At 48.3% G+C, this 17291-nt stretch overlaps 1 protein-coding gene across 8 annotated transcripts; it reads left to right on the top strand.

The window, feature by feature from the left end:
• Nucleotides 1–540: 540 nt before the first annotated feature.
• USP11 (ubiquitin specific peptidase 11) lies at nt 541–15533 on the top strand. Of its 8 annotated transcripts, none has more exons than XM_046672795.1 (21): nt 542–809; nt 7194–7303; nt 7477–7607; nt 7851–8031; nt 8429–8574; nt 8700–8761; nt 8885–8981; nt 9351–9524; nt 9621–9779; nt 10120–10344; nt 10487–10570; nt 10678–10772; nt 11516–11722; nt 12404–12456; nt 12614–12871; nt 12947–13017; nt 13236–13348; nt 14322–14471; nt 14555–14670; nt 14841–14929; nt 15012–15533. In XM_046672795.1, the coding sequence occupies exons 1-21, from the start codon at nt 658–660 to the stop codon at nt 15147–15149; spliced, it is 2811 nt and encodes a 936-aa protein (XP_046528751.1). In that variant the 5' UTR covers nt 542–657; the 3' UTR covers nt 15150–15533. The 8 variants fall into 8 exon arrangements, with proteins under 8 accessions (XP_046528749.1, XP_046528751.1, XP_046528752.1 ...); XM_046672796.1 differs by having other exon boundaries at nt 543–809; nt 12614–12856; XM_046672797.1 differs by having other exon boundaries at nt 547–809; nt 7914–8031; nt 12614–12856.
• The last annotated feature ends 1758 nt before the right edge of the window (nt 15534–17291 follow it).

Genomic DNA, 17291 nt, shown 5'->3' with positions numbered 1-17291 from the left:
TTTACGTGCAGTAAAGCACTTAAAGAGGGCCTACTATTATTAGTTATTGCTGTAACTCCAACAAATACACAGGGCCTGGGGCTAACTTGCCTTCAACACGTTTGTCGAGAGAATAAACCTGGTTCAGGCAGGGAAGCGGCCCACAGGGCTGGGAGGCGCTTTAGAGGTGGTGACCTCTTTTGCGTTGGGTTTTGATGGATGAGAAGGGTAATGCAATGAAGGAAAGGCATTCTGGTCAGGCTAAGAAAGGGTAGGGGCCCCCAGCAGAGCATGGGTCTGAGAAGACTCAGAACTTTGTATCCCTGAGCACTCCCCAATATGTCCTCGTCCACCTCGGGGACCGCTCCCTCCACCTCCCACACAACCGTCTGCCCGGACTCAACATGGCGTGAGAATCCCACAAGGCACCTTTGTCTTTCTCACTTCCCAACTGGAGGTTTTACCCTGCCTATTGGTCGCAGAGATCACCGCCCACAGCCCGATGCCCGCCTAGCCCTTCGGCGCGTCCGAGAGTAGGGTCCATTTCCAAGATGGCAGTAGCCCCCCGGCCGTTTGGGGGGCTCTGTTTCCGTTTCCGGGACCTGAATCCGGAAGTGGCCGTTGAGGGGCCTCTTCCTATCTTCAGCTGCTGCGGCTGTGAGAGGACGGTGAACGGCCATGGCGGCAGTCGCAGCAGATCCGGCGGCTGTGGATGCGGCCGAGGACCGAGAGCCACAGCGCAAAGCCGTGCCGGGCCTGGAGAGCCAGCGGCGCCAGATCAAGAGCAGCGAGAGTGGGCGAGAGCGTCCCCTGCGGGCCGGCGAAAGCTGGTGAGGCAGGACAGCGAGCGGAGCCTCGGCTGAGGGGACGGTGGGGGCGTTGGCGCCGGGGTGGCCGTGGTCCGCAGGAGAATCGCCGTGGGGGCGGGGGAACTGGCCTGTGGGACTGAGGACGAGAGGGGCGGGGACGTGCTCAGGAGTGGATCGCCTCATCTGGGAAAGAGGCGGGGCTTGCGTGGCGGAGCTGACGCCTGAGAACGAGATGGGGTTTGTTGTGGAGAGGCGGAGGCAGGGCCTGAGAAGAAACGGCCCCGGGGGTGGGGCCAGGCCTGTGTGGTGCAACTGGAAACCTGGGAAGGAGGCGGTCTCTGCAACAGAGGCCGGGGGCGCCGCCCCTGAGAACGAGGCTTGGCGGTGACGTCAGGCGGAGAGCGGGCTCCGAGCCTTACGGCTGTGGGCGGGGACAGGGAGCTGGCCCCTGGGAACGAGGCTTGTGACGTCGGCCGAGGGGCGTGTCCTGGGGCCGAGGGAAGACTGCAGAGGGGAGGCGGCGCCTGTGAAGCAGAAAATGGCGCCTGCGAATGAGCAAAGTTTGTGACGCGGCGAGGTTTTTGCCTCTGGCCGAGGCCTTCTTCCCTGGACGGGAGAAAGTGCAGGTGATTGGCACGGGAGGGGCCTTCGATGTTACGTTTGTTTTCTGTTTTGGTACCGTTTCGTTTTGTAATCAGGAAAAACTAGCAATTTAAAAAGATGTCAATGCGTATCTTAATAACTCGGCTTGTTTTACTGATTTCTTTGCTAACCAGTGCTTGAAATGAACTGTTTCTGGGTTCATTTTATTTCTCGCCAAGTTGCATCTCGTTTTTTAGATTGTGAAATTCGTAAGACCTAAAAAGATTATAGAAAACGTTTATGTAGTCCAGATTGATGGACATTCCATAAAAATAAACGGCCTTTGCTCTTCAAAAATTTCAAGGTCGTGAAAGACAAAGGATGAAGAACTGTTCCAGATTGAAGGAATTAATAGGATTTAAGGAATCATAACTAAATGCAACGTGTGATCCTAGATTGGATCCCGGAGCAGAAAAAGTTAATTACTTAAAAATCAGGTTTTTCTTCTCAAAATTAATTTTCTCTTTTTTACTGTAAAAGATATTAATGAGAAAATTGGTAAAATTTGACCGAGGTCTGTAGATTAGACATCAGTACTGCTAATTTCTTTTGATTGTGGTTATGAAAGAGAATATCTTTGTTTTTAGGAAATACGTGCGGAAATATTTAGGAATAAAGAACCATCATGTAAACACCTTACTCTTCAAATACTTGAACAAATAGCATATATAAAAATGTGTTTAAAGAAACAGTGATCGAGCAAATGGGTTAAATGTTAAATTTGGGGAGTTTTGATAAAAGGCATATGGGAATTTGTTGTATTAGTTTTGCAATTTTTCTGAGTCTATTTCAAAGTAAAAAAATTAAAGAATAATAAAACAAAAATTTGTGAATTCACTGCCCAGGTTAAGATTCAGACCGTTGCCTTAGGAAATCTTTCTGTGCCCTCCCAGATGAAAATCCCCTCCCTGCGCCGCAGGAAACTGTGATCCTGAATTTTTAATTTCGTTAACGTTTTTCCGCCACTGTGTGCATCCCTAAATATTATTTGTGGCCTAAGCATTCATTTTGTGGAGGATATATATGGATGCATACCGTGTGCCCTTCGCATCCTAATCAGGTGGTACATGGTATCCACGTGATGTCAATGGTGACGTTAGCCTTCATGTCTTCTTAGTGAAGGTGGTATCTGCCCGGTTTCTCCACTGTGGAGGTACCTGTTTCTGCACACAGTAATTCTTTTCAAAACATAATTTATGTCCATCCATTCCTCAGAACGTTTTAACAGCTTCCCATTTCCTGCAGTGTTAGTGCTAAAATTCTTAAAGTGACTTGTGAGTCTGGTCCCCGGCTGTGATTTCTTCTCAGATCCCTCTGGTTACCCTCCCCCACACTCGCTCCATCCGGCCATATTGGAGTCTTGCTGTTCCTCAAATGCCGCGAGCATGCTCTCACCTGAGGGCCTTTGGAAGTGAGGGTTGCACATTTTACAGAGTTCTTTAATCATGGTACTAGTGAAACATATATTCTTGTTACTGGAGAGACAAGTTGAGATTCCCCAATCGGGAATATGAAACCAAGCTTTTTTTTTTTTTTTTTTTACTATTACGCTATAGCTCTCCAGCAAGGAAAAGCCTCAGTCCATCCTGAGAATAAACAACAATAACCAGAACGTTTTTATAGCCGATGTGGAGATGTTCAGAAGGGCCTGGGAGCTTTGGTGCCTGCCCTGTCCTACCTTTACAGCCTTGTCATAACAATACCCTTGAAAATTACACCACCCATCCCAGGTTTCCTTTTGGGGTGTTGAAAATGTTTTGGAACTAGATAGAGATTGTGGTTGCACAACGTTGTGAATGTACTAAATGCCACTGAATTGTTCACTTTTAAAATGGTTAAATTTATGTTATGTCAATGAAAAAAATTATGTTCTGTCAATAAAAGAAAATTACCCCATCAGTGTTGGTTCAGTGTTGAAGCCAGTTTCTCTCTGCTATTGTGGGTAATATCCTGAAGCATTTTTGCTTCACTCCATTTTTTTGAATGCTTATCTGTTTAAGTAAGAGCAAAGCATCTCAAGATTCTTTAATTTGTTGTCCATTTTGTAGGGGGTTTCCCGCAGTGGTCAGGAACTTTGTGTTTAGACAGCATTTCGAAGTCATGGACAACCCTCAAATCATATACCTAGTATTAGGATTTGCGCCTTCTATCTTTTGTCAGTTGGCAGATCTCAATGAGGGTAATTAAGTAACTTGGCCATCTAAACTGATTTAAATTCTAGGAGAAGCTTATGTTTTAAGAGTAAATTCAAATCTATGATAGCATAGCCTCCTTAAAGCAAATTTTAGTTTTTCTTTTTGAGGATGAACCAGCTACAGACAATTAAATAAGGCACAGCAGAGGGAGTTTCTAGATGGTCTGTGCAGGGTGTGGATAGTTCCCTAACAGAGGTAAGCAAGCAAGGGGTTCTTTGTTCAGGTAAAGGAAGGCAGGTGGCTGGGCTCCGTATTCCAGCAATGGGTAGTGATGTGTGAAGGGAAAGCAACGTTTCCTTGAAGGTTAAGGGCTAGCCTGGAAGCGTTGAGGGTTTTCTGCCCAGGGAGAAATCTGCAGCGCGGGAACCATTACGTTTAGTGAAGACCCTAGAACTAAGTCAACTGAAATTTTCACTTTTGTTTGGTGATCGCTTGCTCTAGCTCTTACACCAGGTAGGTATACCTTGGCTACTGGATCTAATGAAAGACTGAAATGAACAGTAGGCCTTTGATAATTCCCATGTAATTGAGTCCATACCCCTACTGCTTGTTCAGACTTTTCATGAACCAGAAGGGAAAAGGGGTTTGTGAATCTGGAATCCTAGTGGGGAATCTTCTGGAAGACAGTTACTGTACCAGTTTTTGTTGCTTGAACATGAGTATGCTCTTTAGCTTGAAAAGTAGTCAGTTATTGAAAAATATTTATATTAGCATACCTAATTATATATAATTCACTATAATTAACCTAGGAAGATAAACTTTTTGATTTGTCTTTTTTTAAAAAATGGTAAGTTTCACAAATGGAAGAGCTTTCATAAAAATTTTAAGTAAATTAAAATTTGGAGACTTTTAGATAAACCTAATTATGCCTATTGTCATTCATAGAGCAAAGGGACAAATCTTGGTATTATTTCCTAGAGATAGTTTTGGCATAAAAGAACATTTTAACAGTGTCATTATTCTGAATCTGGGAAAAACAAATCAAAAATAGTTGTTAGAAGAGACAAGATAAGAGTTGAAGTGAAGGCAAGAGATATTTATAATCAGCTTTGTAAAAACACGGTGATAAACAGATTATTAGGAGCTTAACTTTTTTAAACAAGAAATCTCTTAAAAAATGAGTTAAGATTTTTTTTAATGAATTAAGAGGATGTCAAAAGGCACCAAGAGTTAATAATTGGGTGATCAAAAAGGAACTTCTAATCTGGGCGTAAATTAATGTGGTCATTTTACAGAAAAAGACCCAAATTCTAATTTTCCTCCTTTGGTACATTATTCATGTGACAATTTACAGTAAAGGATTTATAAATATGCTTTCGTATGTATGTATTTAGGCTTATACAGGTATATAAATAATAAATTTAGTGGAACAGTGTTACTGTATATTACATTTAGCATCTCAATAAACTAACAACCTTTTAATAAACAAGGATATCATATCTCTTATATCCATATTTCTATTTCTCTGTAATTATTGTACCTAGTATAATTAACCAATAATGTAAATTATTGTTATCTTAACCAGTTTTCTTCTCTGCAGACACACGATAAAACTAGAGAGCAGAAAATATTGTTTAATAGCTTTTTTCAGAAGCAGGTATTTCTTATCATTTTAACAAATTTGAGGAAGCACAAATAAACGTAAGTGCCTTTAGCAAGATCAATTGTATTTCTATACACTAGCAAGAAGAAATTAGAAAATTAAATTTTAAAAGATGCCATTTACAATAACATCCAAAAAAAATTGAATACTTAAGAGTAAGTATAACAATGTGGGTGCTTCTTGTTCAGACGATGACAGCTCTCATGACTGCCACCTGAGCTGACAGATTATGTGACATCTCGATTTTAGAGATGTTAAAGAAATCTTTAATGTCTTTGAAGAAATATGGTAGTAATATTTTGTGAAAATTTGTGTAAAATTTCAGTCTTATATGAAGCCTTTAGAAATTCAGGTTGTAGCCAGGTCCCGAGGTTTTGTTTATTGCTATAAAGAGTGATTTTAATGTTAATTTTCCTTAAAAATATGCTTCTAAAAAAAAGTCGGCCAGTGCCTCCCTTTTCATTGAAGGTTCCATTAATGAGAAATTAGCTTTACTGAATAAATTAACCTCAGACTGTTGGTCAATGGAAATGGAGGCAATTTTAAAGCCTTGAAGGTGGGGGTGAAAGTGCATGTGGTGGAGGGTAGGGTCAGTGATGGGAGGTCTGTGGCGTGATCTGCCAGGGCAGGGAGAGTGTCCCCAGCATGAGTAAAGTGCAGGGTCTGTGGCGGGGTCAGTGCAGCCACAAAACCCCACAGAAATGTTTGCCTATTCAGGTGACTTGTGACTATTCAAGGTTTTTCTGTCCTTCCATCCCCCCACCTCTCTGATCCTTTTACAAACAAAGGCAAGTTGCCATTTTAAAGAATCCCATTTATAGGGTTAAATTGCTGGGAAACTAACCAATACAATGTTACATATTTTTCATCAATTTTGTAACTTTTTAAAAAGTGTCTTTTTGAAGCTGTTAAGTATTTGGGATAGCCTTTTAGGTGTCAGAAACCCCATAGCAGGGCAGGTTTGCATGTGTGAGTGTGGGATGGGGATTGTGTGTCTGTGTCTGTGTGTACATGAGCTTTTGTGTCCAAGCCCTGGGATCGGAACCAGGACAGCTGATAGGCATTTAGCACTTAGTATATGTCAAGTGTTTTCCAGACTTCAGAATTTCTCATGACGTTTTACAAAGGCAGATTTCAGCAGACCTAAATGTTTATCCTAGTAGTGCATATAAAAGTTTCTCCTTTAAAAGAGAGCTGGTCGAGCTGAATGCTTAAAAATGATTCAAATGCTCAATTTTATGTTATGTGGTTTTTATCATCATTTTGTTTTTAAAAAGAGCTAGCTAGTCACCATAGGCTCAGAAGTTTATTATAAAGCCAGAATAAATCCTAAATAGGAAAATGGTAGAAAATGGCAATACGCAGTCTTTGAAAGAAAGCATTATGATTCTTTTAGCATTTTGAATTCTTTTCAGTGTCTGAGATTTTCAGAATTTAATAATTATTTCTTAGCTGAAGATTTTTGCCTCCATTTATACATCCTTTGCAAACACTGCACACTTAATGAAAGGCTAAAGCTTTATAGTATTAGCTGCAATAACAGATATTTTGAGCCTAAGTATTGTTTATTCTATAATAAATCCTCATGTTTCCTGGCACTATGGGTGTGGGGTTTTTGTTTGGCTTTTTTTGCTATTATTGAGCACATTTTCTGTTTTTAATCAAATCTCTTTTAGTATCCTAAGAAGTTAGGTAATTTATCCAAATCTGAATCTCACTGAATAAATTTTGCTTCTAATTTATTTTTATATGATGCTGAAACTTTTTTTTAATGTTGCATTCTGGGAGGAATTTCTTTTTTTATTGAAATGTAATTGCCATATAACATTGTATTAGTTTTAGGTGTATATGAAACTTGACACCTCGACTTACAATGTGTTGATACTTTTCATCTAATGACCATGGGAAGTGGTCCCACTAACCCTCAGATAACCATGCGACACCCCTGTTACCTGTCTGGTCCAGGTTCCTCGTGGAACAGCACTGGTACCAACAGTGGGAATTGTACGTGCAGGGAGGAGACCAGGACTCCAGCACCTTCCCTGGCTGCATCAACAATGCTAAGCTCTTTGAAGGTACCAGGCCTCTGCCTCCTCACATCAGCCTAGCCCTCAAGTTCTTGTCCCCTCTGTCCCTACAAATGATCATAAGCCCCTTCTCTGTGCTAGGTCATTGGTGAGATGGCCAGAGTGACTCATCACTTTCCCTCCCTGATTCTTCCTCTGCCACCTCCCCCCGCCCCCCGCAGACCAGGTAAACTGGCGCCTCAAGAAGGGACTGGTGGAAGGTGAGGATTATGTGCTGCTCCCAGAGGCTGCTTGGCATTACCTGGTCAGCTGGTATGGTCTAGAGCATGGCCAGCCGCCAATTGAGCGCAAGGTATATTGGGTGGGGAGGGTGCTGGGGAGTGGGGTAGGAGGAGGGCCTTGTGGGCCCAGGATGGGTCGAGACCCACGTGTATATCTGTCTCCATGTACGCTGTGTATATACACCTGTGTGTACGCTCCTCTCTCCTCATAGGTCATTATACAGGTGTCTTGGTGTGTCCGCATGTGTGTGCTCCCCTTACAGATCCTTGTACGTGTGTCTGTACACCATGTGTGTTCACTCCTCTGATCTCAGGTGGTTGTGCCTTCGTCTTTGTGTATATGCTGTGTGGGTACACCTGCGTATGCGCCCTTCCAGGTCGTGGAGCTGCTCAGTATCCAGGAGGTCGAGGTGTACCCAGTAGAACTGCTGCTTGTCCAGCACAGTGATATGGACACACCTTGCACTGCTCAATTCAGCCACACAGATTCTGTTGGTGAGTCTAAGGGTCACAGAATGAGTTGGCGTCCCAGCCACGGTCACAGCGAGGTGACCTAAGAATGCACGAGGTTAGGCTATGGTAGACTGAGAAGGCACTGGTCAGACTGGAGGACCAAGAAGGTCTTGGTCAAGCTGGGCAGAGGCCCTGAGGGGGTCCCGTAGAGTCCCTAGGGTATGTGAGCTGCATTCCAGTGGCTTAGCTGGTGTGGCAGAGGATATTTGCTGGAGGTCTCAAGTCCTGAGTGCGGATCAGTCATTTCGAGATTGATCAGGGACACAAGGTGTTGACCAAGAGTGCACGGTCTATGGGGATGAGTCAGGGGTCTGATGCTAACATGTCAGTCATTCAGGGTCCCAGGAAAACCTTGAATGTGCTCCATCACCCTGCACAGACCTAGTTTTGCGTACCGCTCGAGAGCAGTTTCTGGTGAGCCCCCAGGAAGAGACACGACTGTGGGTCAAGAACGCAGAGGGCTCTTTTGAGAGGTTGTGCAACACACGTGTCACAGTGCTCGACGCCGCCCTCAAGACTGGGCAGGTGAGGTGGGGGGGGGGAGCTTTTCTGCTCACTGGCTGTGCTCAGTGTGGGGAAAGTGAGGGCTCAGCACCCAGGGGACCTCCATAAAGGCCTTTCCTGCTTTTCTTTCTCTTCTTCCAACCCAGCTGGTTGTCATGGAGACCCGAAACAAGGATGGCACTTGGCCCAGCGCACAGCCGCATACCACGTAAGCCGTTAGGGAGTCTGGTCCAGAGTGGGGTCCCACAGTCGGCACAGCGACTGAGCCCTCGAGCACATTTCACCCGCATATAGTAGGCCCTCAGCTGATCGAGTTTCTCATCCACCCCAGGAAAAGTGCATCAGAGGATGAGAACTTCCAGGGCCAGCCAGGCATCTGTGGTCTCACCAACCTGGGCAACACGTGCTTCATGAACTCAGCCCTGCAGGTTGGGCCATTAGGGCTATGTGTGGCACAGCCATAGGGATGGGCTTCAAGCGATGGGGATTGGGTACAGAGCTGGGGGGTTCTGCAGGGCATGGGGTCAGGTTGGAAGCTAGAGCCCCACAAGTCTGACTTGACACTCCCCCGGTCCTTCCTGAAACGTCTGTACTTTCTCCTCCGCTTGCCTCCTGCTTTCCCTTTTCTTCTGTCCTTTGTCACCACATTCTTCCTTCTCCTGAAATGCTGCTGTACTCTCTCCCCCATCCTGCTGCTCCTTCTCCCTTTCTTCCCCCTTCTTCCTCATTTCCTTTTCTCTGTCCTCACCTTGGTTGCCCTTCCTCCTCTTCTCTGTCTCATTCACCTGCCCCTACAGTGCCTCAGCAATGTGCCACAGCTCACTGAGTACTTCCTCAAAAACCGCTACCTGGAGGAGCTCAACTTCTGCAACCCACTGGGCATGAAGGGTGAGATTGCAGAGGCCTATGCAGACCTGGTGAAGCAGGCGTGGTCTGGCCACCACCGCTCCATCGTGCCCCATGTGTTCAAGGTGTGACTCAGCCCTGGGCTGCCCCCTACCCTGTCCCTGACTTCTCTTGACTCTCCTAACTCCCTCTTGCTCTCACGGCCCTGCCCATCTTCTCAGACCAAGGTCGGCCACTTTGCGTCCCAGTTTCTGGGCTACCAGCAGCATGACTCACAGGAACTGCTGTCGTTCCTCCTGGATGGGCTGCATGAGGACCTCAATCGTGTCAAAAAGAAGGAATATGTGGAGCTATGCGATGCGGCTGGGCGACCAGATCAGGTAGGTGCTCCTGAAAGACCTCTTTCCTGAGAGCCCCTTTAAAGTCACTCAGGCCTCTGCCTCAGGGATTACCTGACCTCAACTGCAACCTCAGTCCCAGCCTTGGCTCCAATACCACATCTGCCCCTACACCCAACCCAGAGTGAACCCCCACCCGGTCTCCCCAGAACAAACCCCAACCCTGCGTGAACCCAGATTCCAGATAGCCGCAGCTATGACTCTATCTCTGGACTTTACCAGTGGCCACAACCTTAACTTTAACCCCGTGTGCATCCACTCTGAACCATGGTTTCTCCCTGCCCTGGGCAAGTCCTGCCACCCACCATGACACTGTCAACAGGAGGTCGCTCAGGAGGCCTGGCAGAACCACAAACGGCGGAACGATTCTGTGATCGTGGACACTTTTCATGGCCTCTTCAAGTCCACGCTGGTATGCCCTGATTGTGGTAACGTGTCTGTGACCTTTGACCCCTTCTGCTACCTCAGCGTCCCACTGCCTGTCAGCCACAAGAGGGTCATGGAGGTCTTCTTTGTCTCCATGGACCCCCGCCGCAAGCCAGAGCAGGTATGAGGGGAATGGGGATGTGAGGACGGAATGAGGGACGTGTAGTCAGAGTTTATTTGACTATTCTGCCATACCTCAAGGTTTCCTACGCTAACTCACCACACACCCTTCTGCTCTTTTGTGCATACTGTTTCTCCCTCAGCACCGGCTAGTGGTCCCCAAGAAAGGCAAGATCTCGGATCTGTGTGTGGCTCTGGCCAAACACACTGGTGTCTCGCCAGAAAGGGTGAGGCTCTGCAGATGGAGGGAGGATGGGATTTAGGGGCAGGGAGGCAGAAGGGCCTAGGAAGACCTTGCAGACTGACCAGCCCCCTCTCGGCATCCCGTTCCCAGATGATGGTGGCTGATGTCTTCAGTCACCGCTTTTATAAGATCTACCAGCTGGAAGAGTCTCTGAGCAGCATCTTGGATCGAGATGATATCTTCATGTGAGTGAGGGGACCAGGGGAGATGGGGCTTCCTCAGGAACCTCCTCCACGTAACCACCTTCCCTCTCCCCTCCTCGGCCTGGCTGACAGGGCGCTTGCCCTGCACAGGGCTTCAGCCGTGTGCCTTAGGAGGGCAGGGGCCTTGGGGCTGACAGTGGGGCGCGGCAACAGATCCTCGTACAGGGCATCCTTGTGGGTTTGTTTTCTTGTCATGTGAGGGAGGCTCCTGTTTCTTCTTTATTTTATTCAGCACTTACTGAGCACTTTCTGTGTACTAGACGCTGACCTGCACTCCTTACTCATTGCCGTCCTCAAAAACTAAAAGTGGTCTTTGAAATAGGGAACACTAAGGCACTTTCTGAGCATAAGCATTCAGAACAAATTTTAAATCTTTAGGTAACTAGAATAGAAAGTGCTTCACGAGTAGAAAAGATCTTTGTAAACCAAACAGTGTTTTCCAAAAAGAAAATGGTTTTAAATCCTTTTGTTACTAAAACTTTTTAGCCCCCTCAGCGCTCCGATAACACCAAAGTGCTTTATGAAACCTCACATAAACAAAGTGCTGTGTAAATCATTGAACACTTTACAAAGCACAAAACACTAGGTGACTTAGGTGACTCTTCAGACCCTTTTAAAAATATTTTCAGGCTGTGAGGGGTGAGTGGATGGAGCAACTACGGCAGAGTTCCCGAGTCCCCCTTGGGTGTTCTGATCAGGCGTAACCTCGTGTCCACTCCCCACAGATATGAGGTGTCGGGCAGGTCTGCTATCGGTGAGAACTCCAGAGAGGATGTTGTCCTTCCTATCTACCTGCGGGAGCGCACCCCAGCCCGGGACTACAACAACTCCTACTATGGCCTGATGCTCTTTGGGCACCCGCTCCTGGTGTCTGTGCCCCGGGACCGGCTCTCCTGGGATGCCCTATATCACATCCTCCTGTACCGCCTCTCGTGAGTCTGTCCTTTTGGGGGCGGGGCGGAGATGGGGTTGAACTTAGACTTGGGTGTCTGGTTGCTTAGTTGCCACCTCCCTTCCATGTCCACGAGACAGCTCAAACGTCACGTGTCCAGAGAGGAGCTTGTAGGTTTTTTTTTTCTTTCTCTAAACCTCTGGCTTCGCTGCTGCTTCTCCTAGGTGTTGGGGAAACAGAGGTGAACAAAACAGACAAAATATGGGCAACTTCATCTTGTACTTAACTGTGTCCTCCTCAGAGAGACTTGGTGATTTGTGTTTTTACCGATAGATTTTCACGGTGCTTAAAATCCGGAGTCCTTACCGAGGCAAATAGGGCAGTGCGCTCTCTGGCTTGACGTCTCCCTCCTGGTGCACTTACAAGTCTGCTCCCTGGAGGCCTTCCCTGACTGGAATTTACGGCTGACGTGCGTCTGTGTACCAGGGGCTTATCATACTTAAGATTGGCGCTCCTTAATTATGGTACACAAGGTCCTACGTTGTCAGGCCATCTCTTCATGCGTTTCTGTGTCATCTCCTGAGACCTTCAGGGCTCGTCGTTAACAACTGTGTCTGTGTGGGTTTACCAGTGGCTTCCCATCATAAGCACAGTAGAATCCCGGGCTCTGTCCCTCCCTCCTCTTGTGCCCCTCCTCAAGAGTCCTGTGCTCTCTCCACAGACGCTATGTGACCAGACCTAGCTCAGATGACGAGGATGATGGGGATGAGAAAGGTGAGGAAGAGGAAGGATGAGAGTCTGTATAAGCAGTCACATGGCCTGAGGGAGGGTCAGAGGGTCTGGGGTAGGTCTGACCCACCCAGGTCCACCACAGCTCAGCCCCCTGGGGCTCACACAGACCCATCTCTGACATCTTCCCCTGTCTTCGCAGACCTGGAGGATAAGGACAACATCCCCAAGCCTGGACACGTGGCTGGGGGCAGCTCCCAAGACCCTGGGCCCGAGCAGGCTGGGCCCAGCTCTGGAGTTGCAGGCGGGAGCCGGGCCCCTGTGGACAACTCCCCTGGACCATCTCACTGGCCCCAGAGGGCACGGCGCAAGCACCTGTTTACCCTGCAGACAGTGAATTCCAACGGGACCAGCGACCGCTCGACTTTCAACGAGGATACCCATGGTGTCTCCTTCAGCTGTGAGCCAGGGTTGGGGAGGCGGGAGGGGGGTTTCCTTGGCAGCAGGGCCCATGACCACCTCCCCTCGCCCCCAGCCCAGCCGTACATTGCCATCGACTGGGAACCAGAGATGAAGAAGCGTTACTATGACGAGGTGGAGGCTGAGGTAAACGAGATCCCAGGGATGGGGGGCACTTTTCAGCTTGCGCCCGTTTAGCTCTTCACACATCCCTTCCCGAACTCCTCCAAGCCGTGACCACAGAGCTCCCAGGGCCTCAGATTCCTAACTTCAAAGTCCATGCTCTCAACCACTTGGTGTGTCTCTTCCCCCACTCCCTTTGATCCACCTGTCCTCATATCTGGCTGTCCCCTACCCCGACCTAGGGTTATGTGAAGCATGACTGCGTTGGGTATGTGCTAAAGAAGGCTCCGGTGCGGCTGCAGGAGTGCATTGAGCTCTTCACCACTGTTGAAACCCTGGAGAAGGAAAACCCCTGGTGAGGGACCAGAATGGGGCCTCTAGGGGTGTAGCTGAGTGGGGCCACCCATCCAGATCCCTGTTACCTCTAAATACACCCACACTCATTCAGATCCTTCCTGCCACTGGCCACCAACGTTCCAAGCCTATTGCCACCTCAGAGCCTTTGCCTAGGCTATTCCTTCTCCCTGGAGCGCACTTCCTCCAGTTACCTACAGGACAGAACTCCATGTTGCTCAGGTCTCCCATCAAATGTCACCTTATCAGAGAGACCTTCTCTTACTGGCCTGTTAAAAGCCACCCCTCCCCCAGCCATCACCTCTCCATTCCCTCTTTACTCCTTAGCTGAGCATTACTTTCTAACTCAGTGACACCACTGGATGTCATGTCCTAGGTCCTCTTTTGCATCATCATTCGTCTTCTCTGTTAGAGTAAACCCCTTGAGGGTGAAGACTTTTCAGTTCACTGTGTCTCTTCTCACTGATCATAATGGTGTGGGGTGTGCAGTAGATGCTCAATAGATCCTTTCAGAATAAGCAAATAAAATAGGAAGAGAGAGCCAAAAAGATAAAGCCAGTCTCAAAAATAAGAGCAGCGTCTCCATGGAGCAGAAGGGGAGAAGAAATAACAAGTAGTGCCCAAGGACTCAGCAATAGGCAGGCAGTAAATACTTGATGAGCGTGTGAATGACAGTGAATCAAACTGGAAGAGAGAAAACTAGAGGGCTAGAGGCAGGCTCTAAAATAAGATTAGCATCTCATGAACCACAAACCAAAAGTACAGAGTAGTGCAGAAGCTGATACAAAAGACAATCGGTAAGTCCTTGGTGAATGAATGACAGGATTTTCCTATGTGAAGAGAGCAAACGAGCGTAACAGGAGGTAGAAGTAAGAGCAGTGTCTGTGGACCCGGCGTGGCCGGGGAAGGCGGCACAGTGCAGAGCATACGGTAGGCGCTCAGAAAGTGTGTACTGACTCAAGCTCTGTCTGTAGGTACTGCCCCTCCTGCAAGCAGCACCAGCTGGCCACCAAGAAGCTGGACCTCTGGATGCTGCCTGAGACACTCATCATCCACCTGAAGCGCTTCTCCTACACCAAGTTCTCCCGCGAGAAGCTGGACACCCTTGTGGAGTTTCCGATCCGGTCTGGGGCAGGAGGAGGATGGCTGGGCGGGAGGCAGGGAGTGGGGAGGGGTGCGCCAGTGTTAACCTTCTCCCCACCCACAGAGACCTGGATTTCTCTGAGTTTGTCATCAAGCCGCAGAACGAGTCGGCCCCAGAGCTGTACAAATATGATCTCATCGCCGTTTCCAACCATTATGGGGGCCTGCGTGATGGACACTGTATGTGCCAGGCTGTGGCAGGGGCATGCCCCAGGGGCTCAGGCTATCTAGTGGGTGACTGGATACGGGAGTCAGTGGCGAGGTCATCAGGGTGGGAGGAGTGAGAGAGTGAACTTGGACACCTCTCGGGGCCAGGAGGGTGAGTAAGGACAGCTCCCCCTTTCTTACAGACACGACGTTTGCCTGCAACAAGGACAGTGGCCAGTGGCACTACTTTGATGACAGCAGCGTCTCGCCTGTGACTGAGAATCAGATTGAGGTATGACTTCCGTCCTCCCTTCTCCCCGTCCCCTGACCGCCCCCCCCCCCAATTCACACTGAGCCCTGTCCTCTCCCCACAGTCCAAGGCAGCCTATGTCCTCTTCTACCAACGCCAGGACGTGGCGCGTCGCCTGCAACCCCAGCCTGCCTCATCTGACCCCCCAGCATCCCTGGGCTCCAGTTCCCCACCCAACTCTGAGTTCATGGATGTAAACTGACAGGCCCTGGCTCCGCCACAGGGAAGGACGCCATCTCTGCTCTCTTCTACCCCGTATCCATCCCCATCCTCTTACCTCTGTTAGGTTCCCCGTGCCAGGCATCACAGGCTTAGTTGTGGCTACTGTTCTCCTGTGCCGCTATATTGCTCTCTCCCAGAGAAGACGACGTCGTGTCTCCTCCCAGCAGTGTGTTCCCCGCCTGTGTTTGCCCCTTAGAGCTTTCACCTTCCCTTCTCTTCTCTATTTATGGTTGTCCCTTTCCCTCCGTCCTCATCTTGGGGTGTTCTGAGCCGGGTGTGGTGGGTGCACCTGAACACAGAGTGTATTTTCTTATCAAGACCTGTACCTTCCACTCTGTATATATAAAGTGCCAGTGTGTTCCTCGATCGTGTGGGGTGTGTTTTCACGTACTAAGCACCAGTTTTATGCCTGCCTGTGTGCTTATTGAATGCTAAGTGTGTGATGGATGCTGCTCTGAGTGCTTATTGAGCGCCACCTGTTTGTCAAGTGCCATTATAAGGATTTTTGAAGCACCATCTGTGCGCCAGACTCAATTCCCAGCACCAACTGTCTGCCCACTGTTTTCCAAGGCATTTCACACACATTGATTCATAATCCTCACAACAGTCTCATGTAGGAGTTGTCGTCTCCAGTTTCAGTTGGGGAAACTGAGGTACAGAGGTCAAGTAATTGCTCAAGTTCTGTCAGAAGGTCAGCACACCTCATCACTTACACTGGTGTTGGTCTCTGGAGGGGGCGTTTGACCTCTCTGGACCCCAGACGGAAGTCTTTCTGTGGACATGACCTGCCCTATAGCTGATGTGGAAAAAGTGCCCCTGGAACAGATAGACATCCATGTGGGCAAATCTCTGATTTCTGGACGTAAAGATGCTGAGCAGACCACTTCACAGTCCCCTAGTAGTGTCCTCCGGGGAGAACTGCTGCAGAGATGGTACACTTGGCCCAAACCAGCCAACCTGACAGCACAAATGTGCTGTGTCTGTGTTGCCCTTCTACTTAGCTGCCTCCTCCGCATCCCACCATGACCCTAGCTCCCCCACGGGGCAGGGTCCCTCCAGCTTCATCCCAGAGAAGAGCAAGATGGAGCCCCTACCACAGAATGGCTACAGTAGAGTGCATCTGAGTATAAGATGCCTTTTAAGCACTGAACATCCCCCACCTGACCCCTTCCATGGGCACCAACTATCACCTCTGAGAAGCAGGGCTCCTGGGGGAGCAGCTGTGGGGTGGAGTAGACTGGACAAATGGGTGGTGTCTGGACATAAACAAGCCTCCCAACTTTTCACACTATGGGAGGGAACCCTGATCTGTGACAGTTGAGGGACCGTTGTCACAGTAAGGGCCTCAACAGTCCCCCAGCCTGCTGCCTTTGCACCGGACCTGGTGAGACCCCCTCTGAGGGTCACTCAGGCCCAGCCTTACCACCCACAAACCTCCCAGTCGCACCAGTGATGGGCAAGAATCAAGGTAGTTGGTGTGAGGAACTCAGCTCAAACTTGACTTAAGCAAAAATAACCGAAATACTAGTTTCCATTATGACTGGATGCAGGAACTCAAAAGCTGTTGTTTAATCCTCATGAAGACCATGTGATTTAAGCACTATCACTCCCTTTTGCAGGTGAGGAAGCAGGCAGCAAGAGCTGGTTCAGAATAGGCTTTAAGTACAGGAAGACCTCATTACCTATGGCTGATCAGTCCTGGACAGAGCCTTCCAAAAGTGAATCCATGTAAAGTACGGCGATATTGTGATTTGTAAGAAACAGGTATTTGGTCATTCAGATGACCAAAATGTACTTATATATATGTAATTTTCATCTGTAGTTCCTGGCTCACAGCTCCCAAAACCCTTGGAATTTCCTGAGTGATAAGAGCAATGGGAACATCTGTCATAATATTTGGTCTTCTGTTCCTCACTTCCTAAAAATGTTTCAGGGCCATTTAGACCCCATGCAAGGGTGGGGGATGGTTGCCAGGAGAACCAGCCATGTGAGCAGAGGATTGGAACTTTCAGTCCTACCCCCTGATTTCTGGGGAGGGAAGTGGGGCTTGGCGTTGAATCAATTGCCAGTGGCCATTAAGTGACTTAGTCAGTTATGACTATGTAATGAAGCCTCCTTAAAA

Source organism: Equus quagga, chromosome 10 (genome assembly GCF_021613505.1).
Source record: "Equus quagga isolate Etosha38 chromosome 10, UCLA_HA_Equagga_1.0, whole genome shotgun sequence".
Classification (NCBI taxonomy): Eukaryota; Metazoa; Chordata; class Mammalia; order Perissodactyla; family Equidae; genus Equus; species Equus quagga.
The sequence above is the reverse complement of the archived record's forward strand: the minus strand, read 5'-3'. Positions and strand labels throughout refer to the sequence as shown.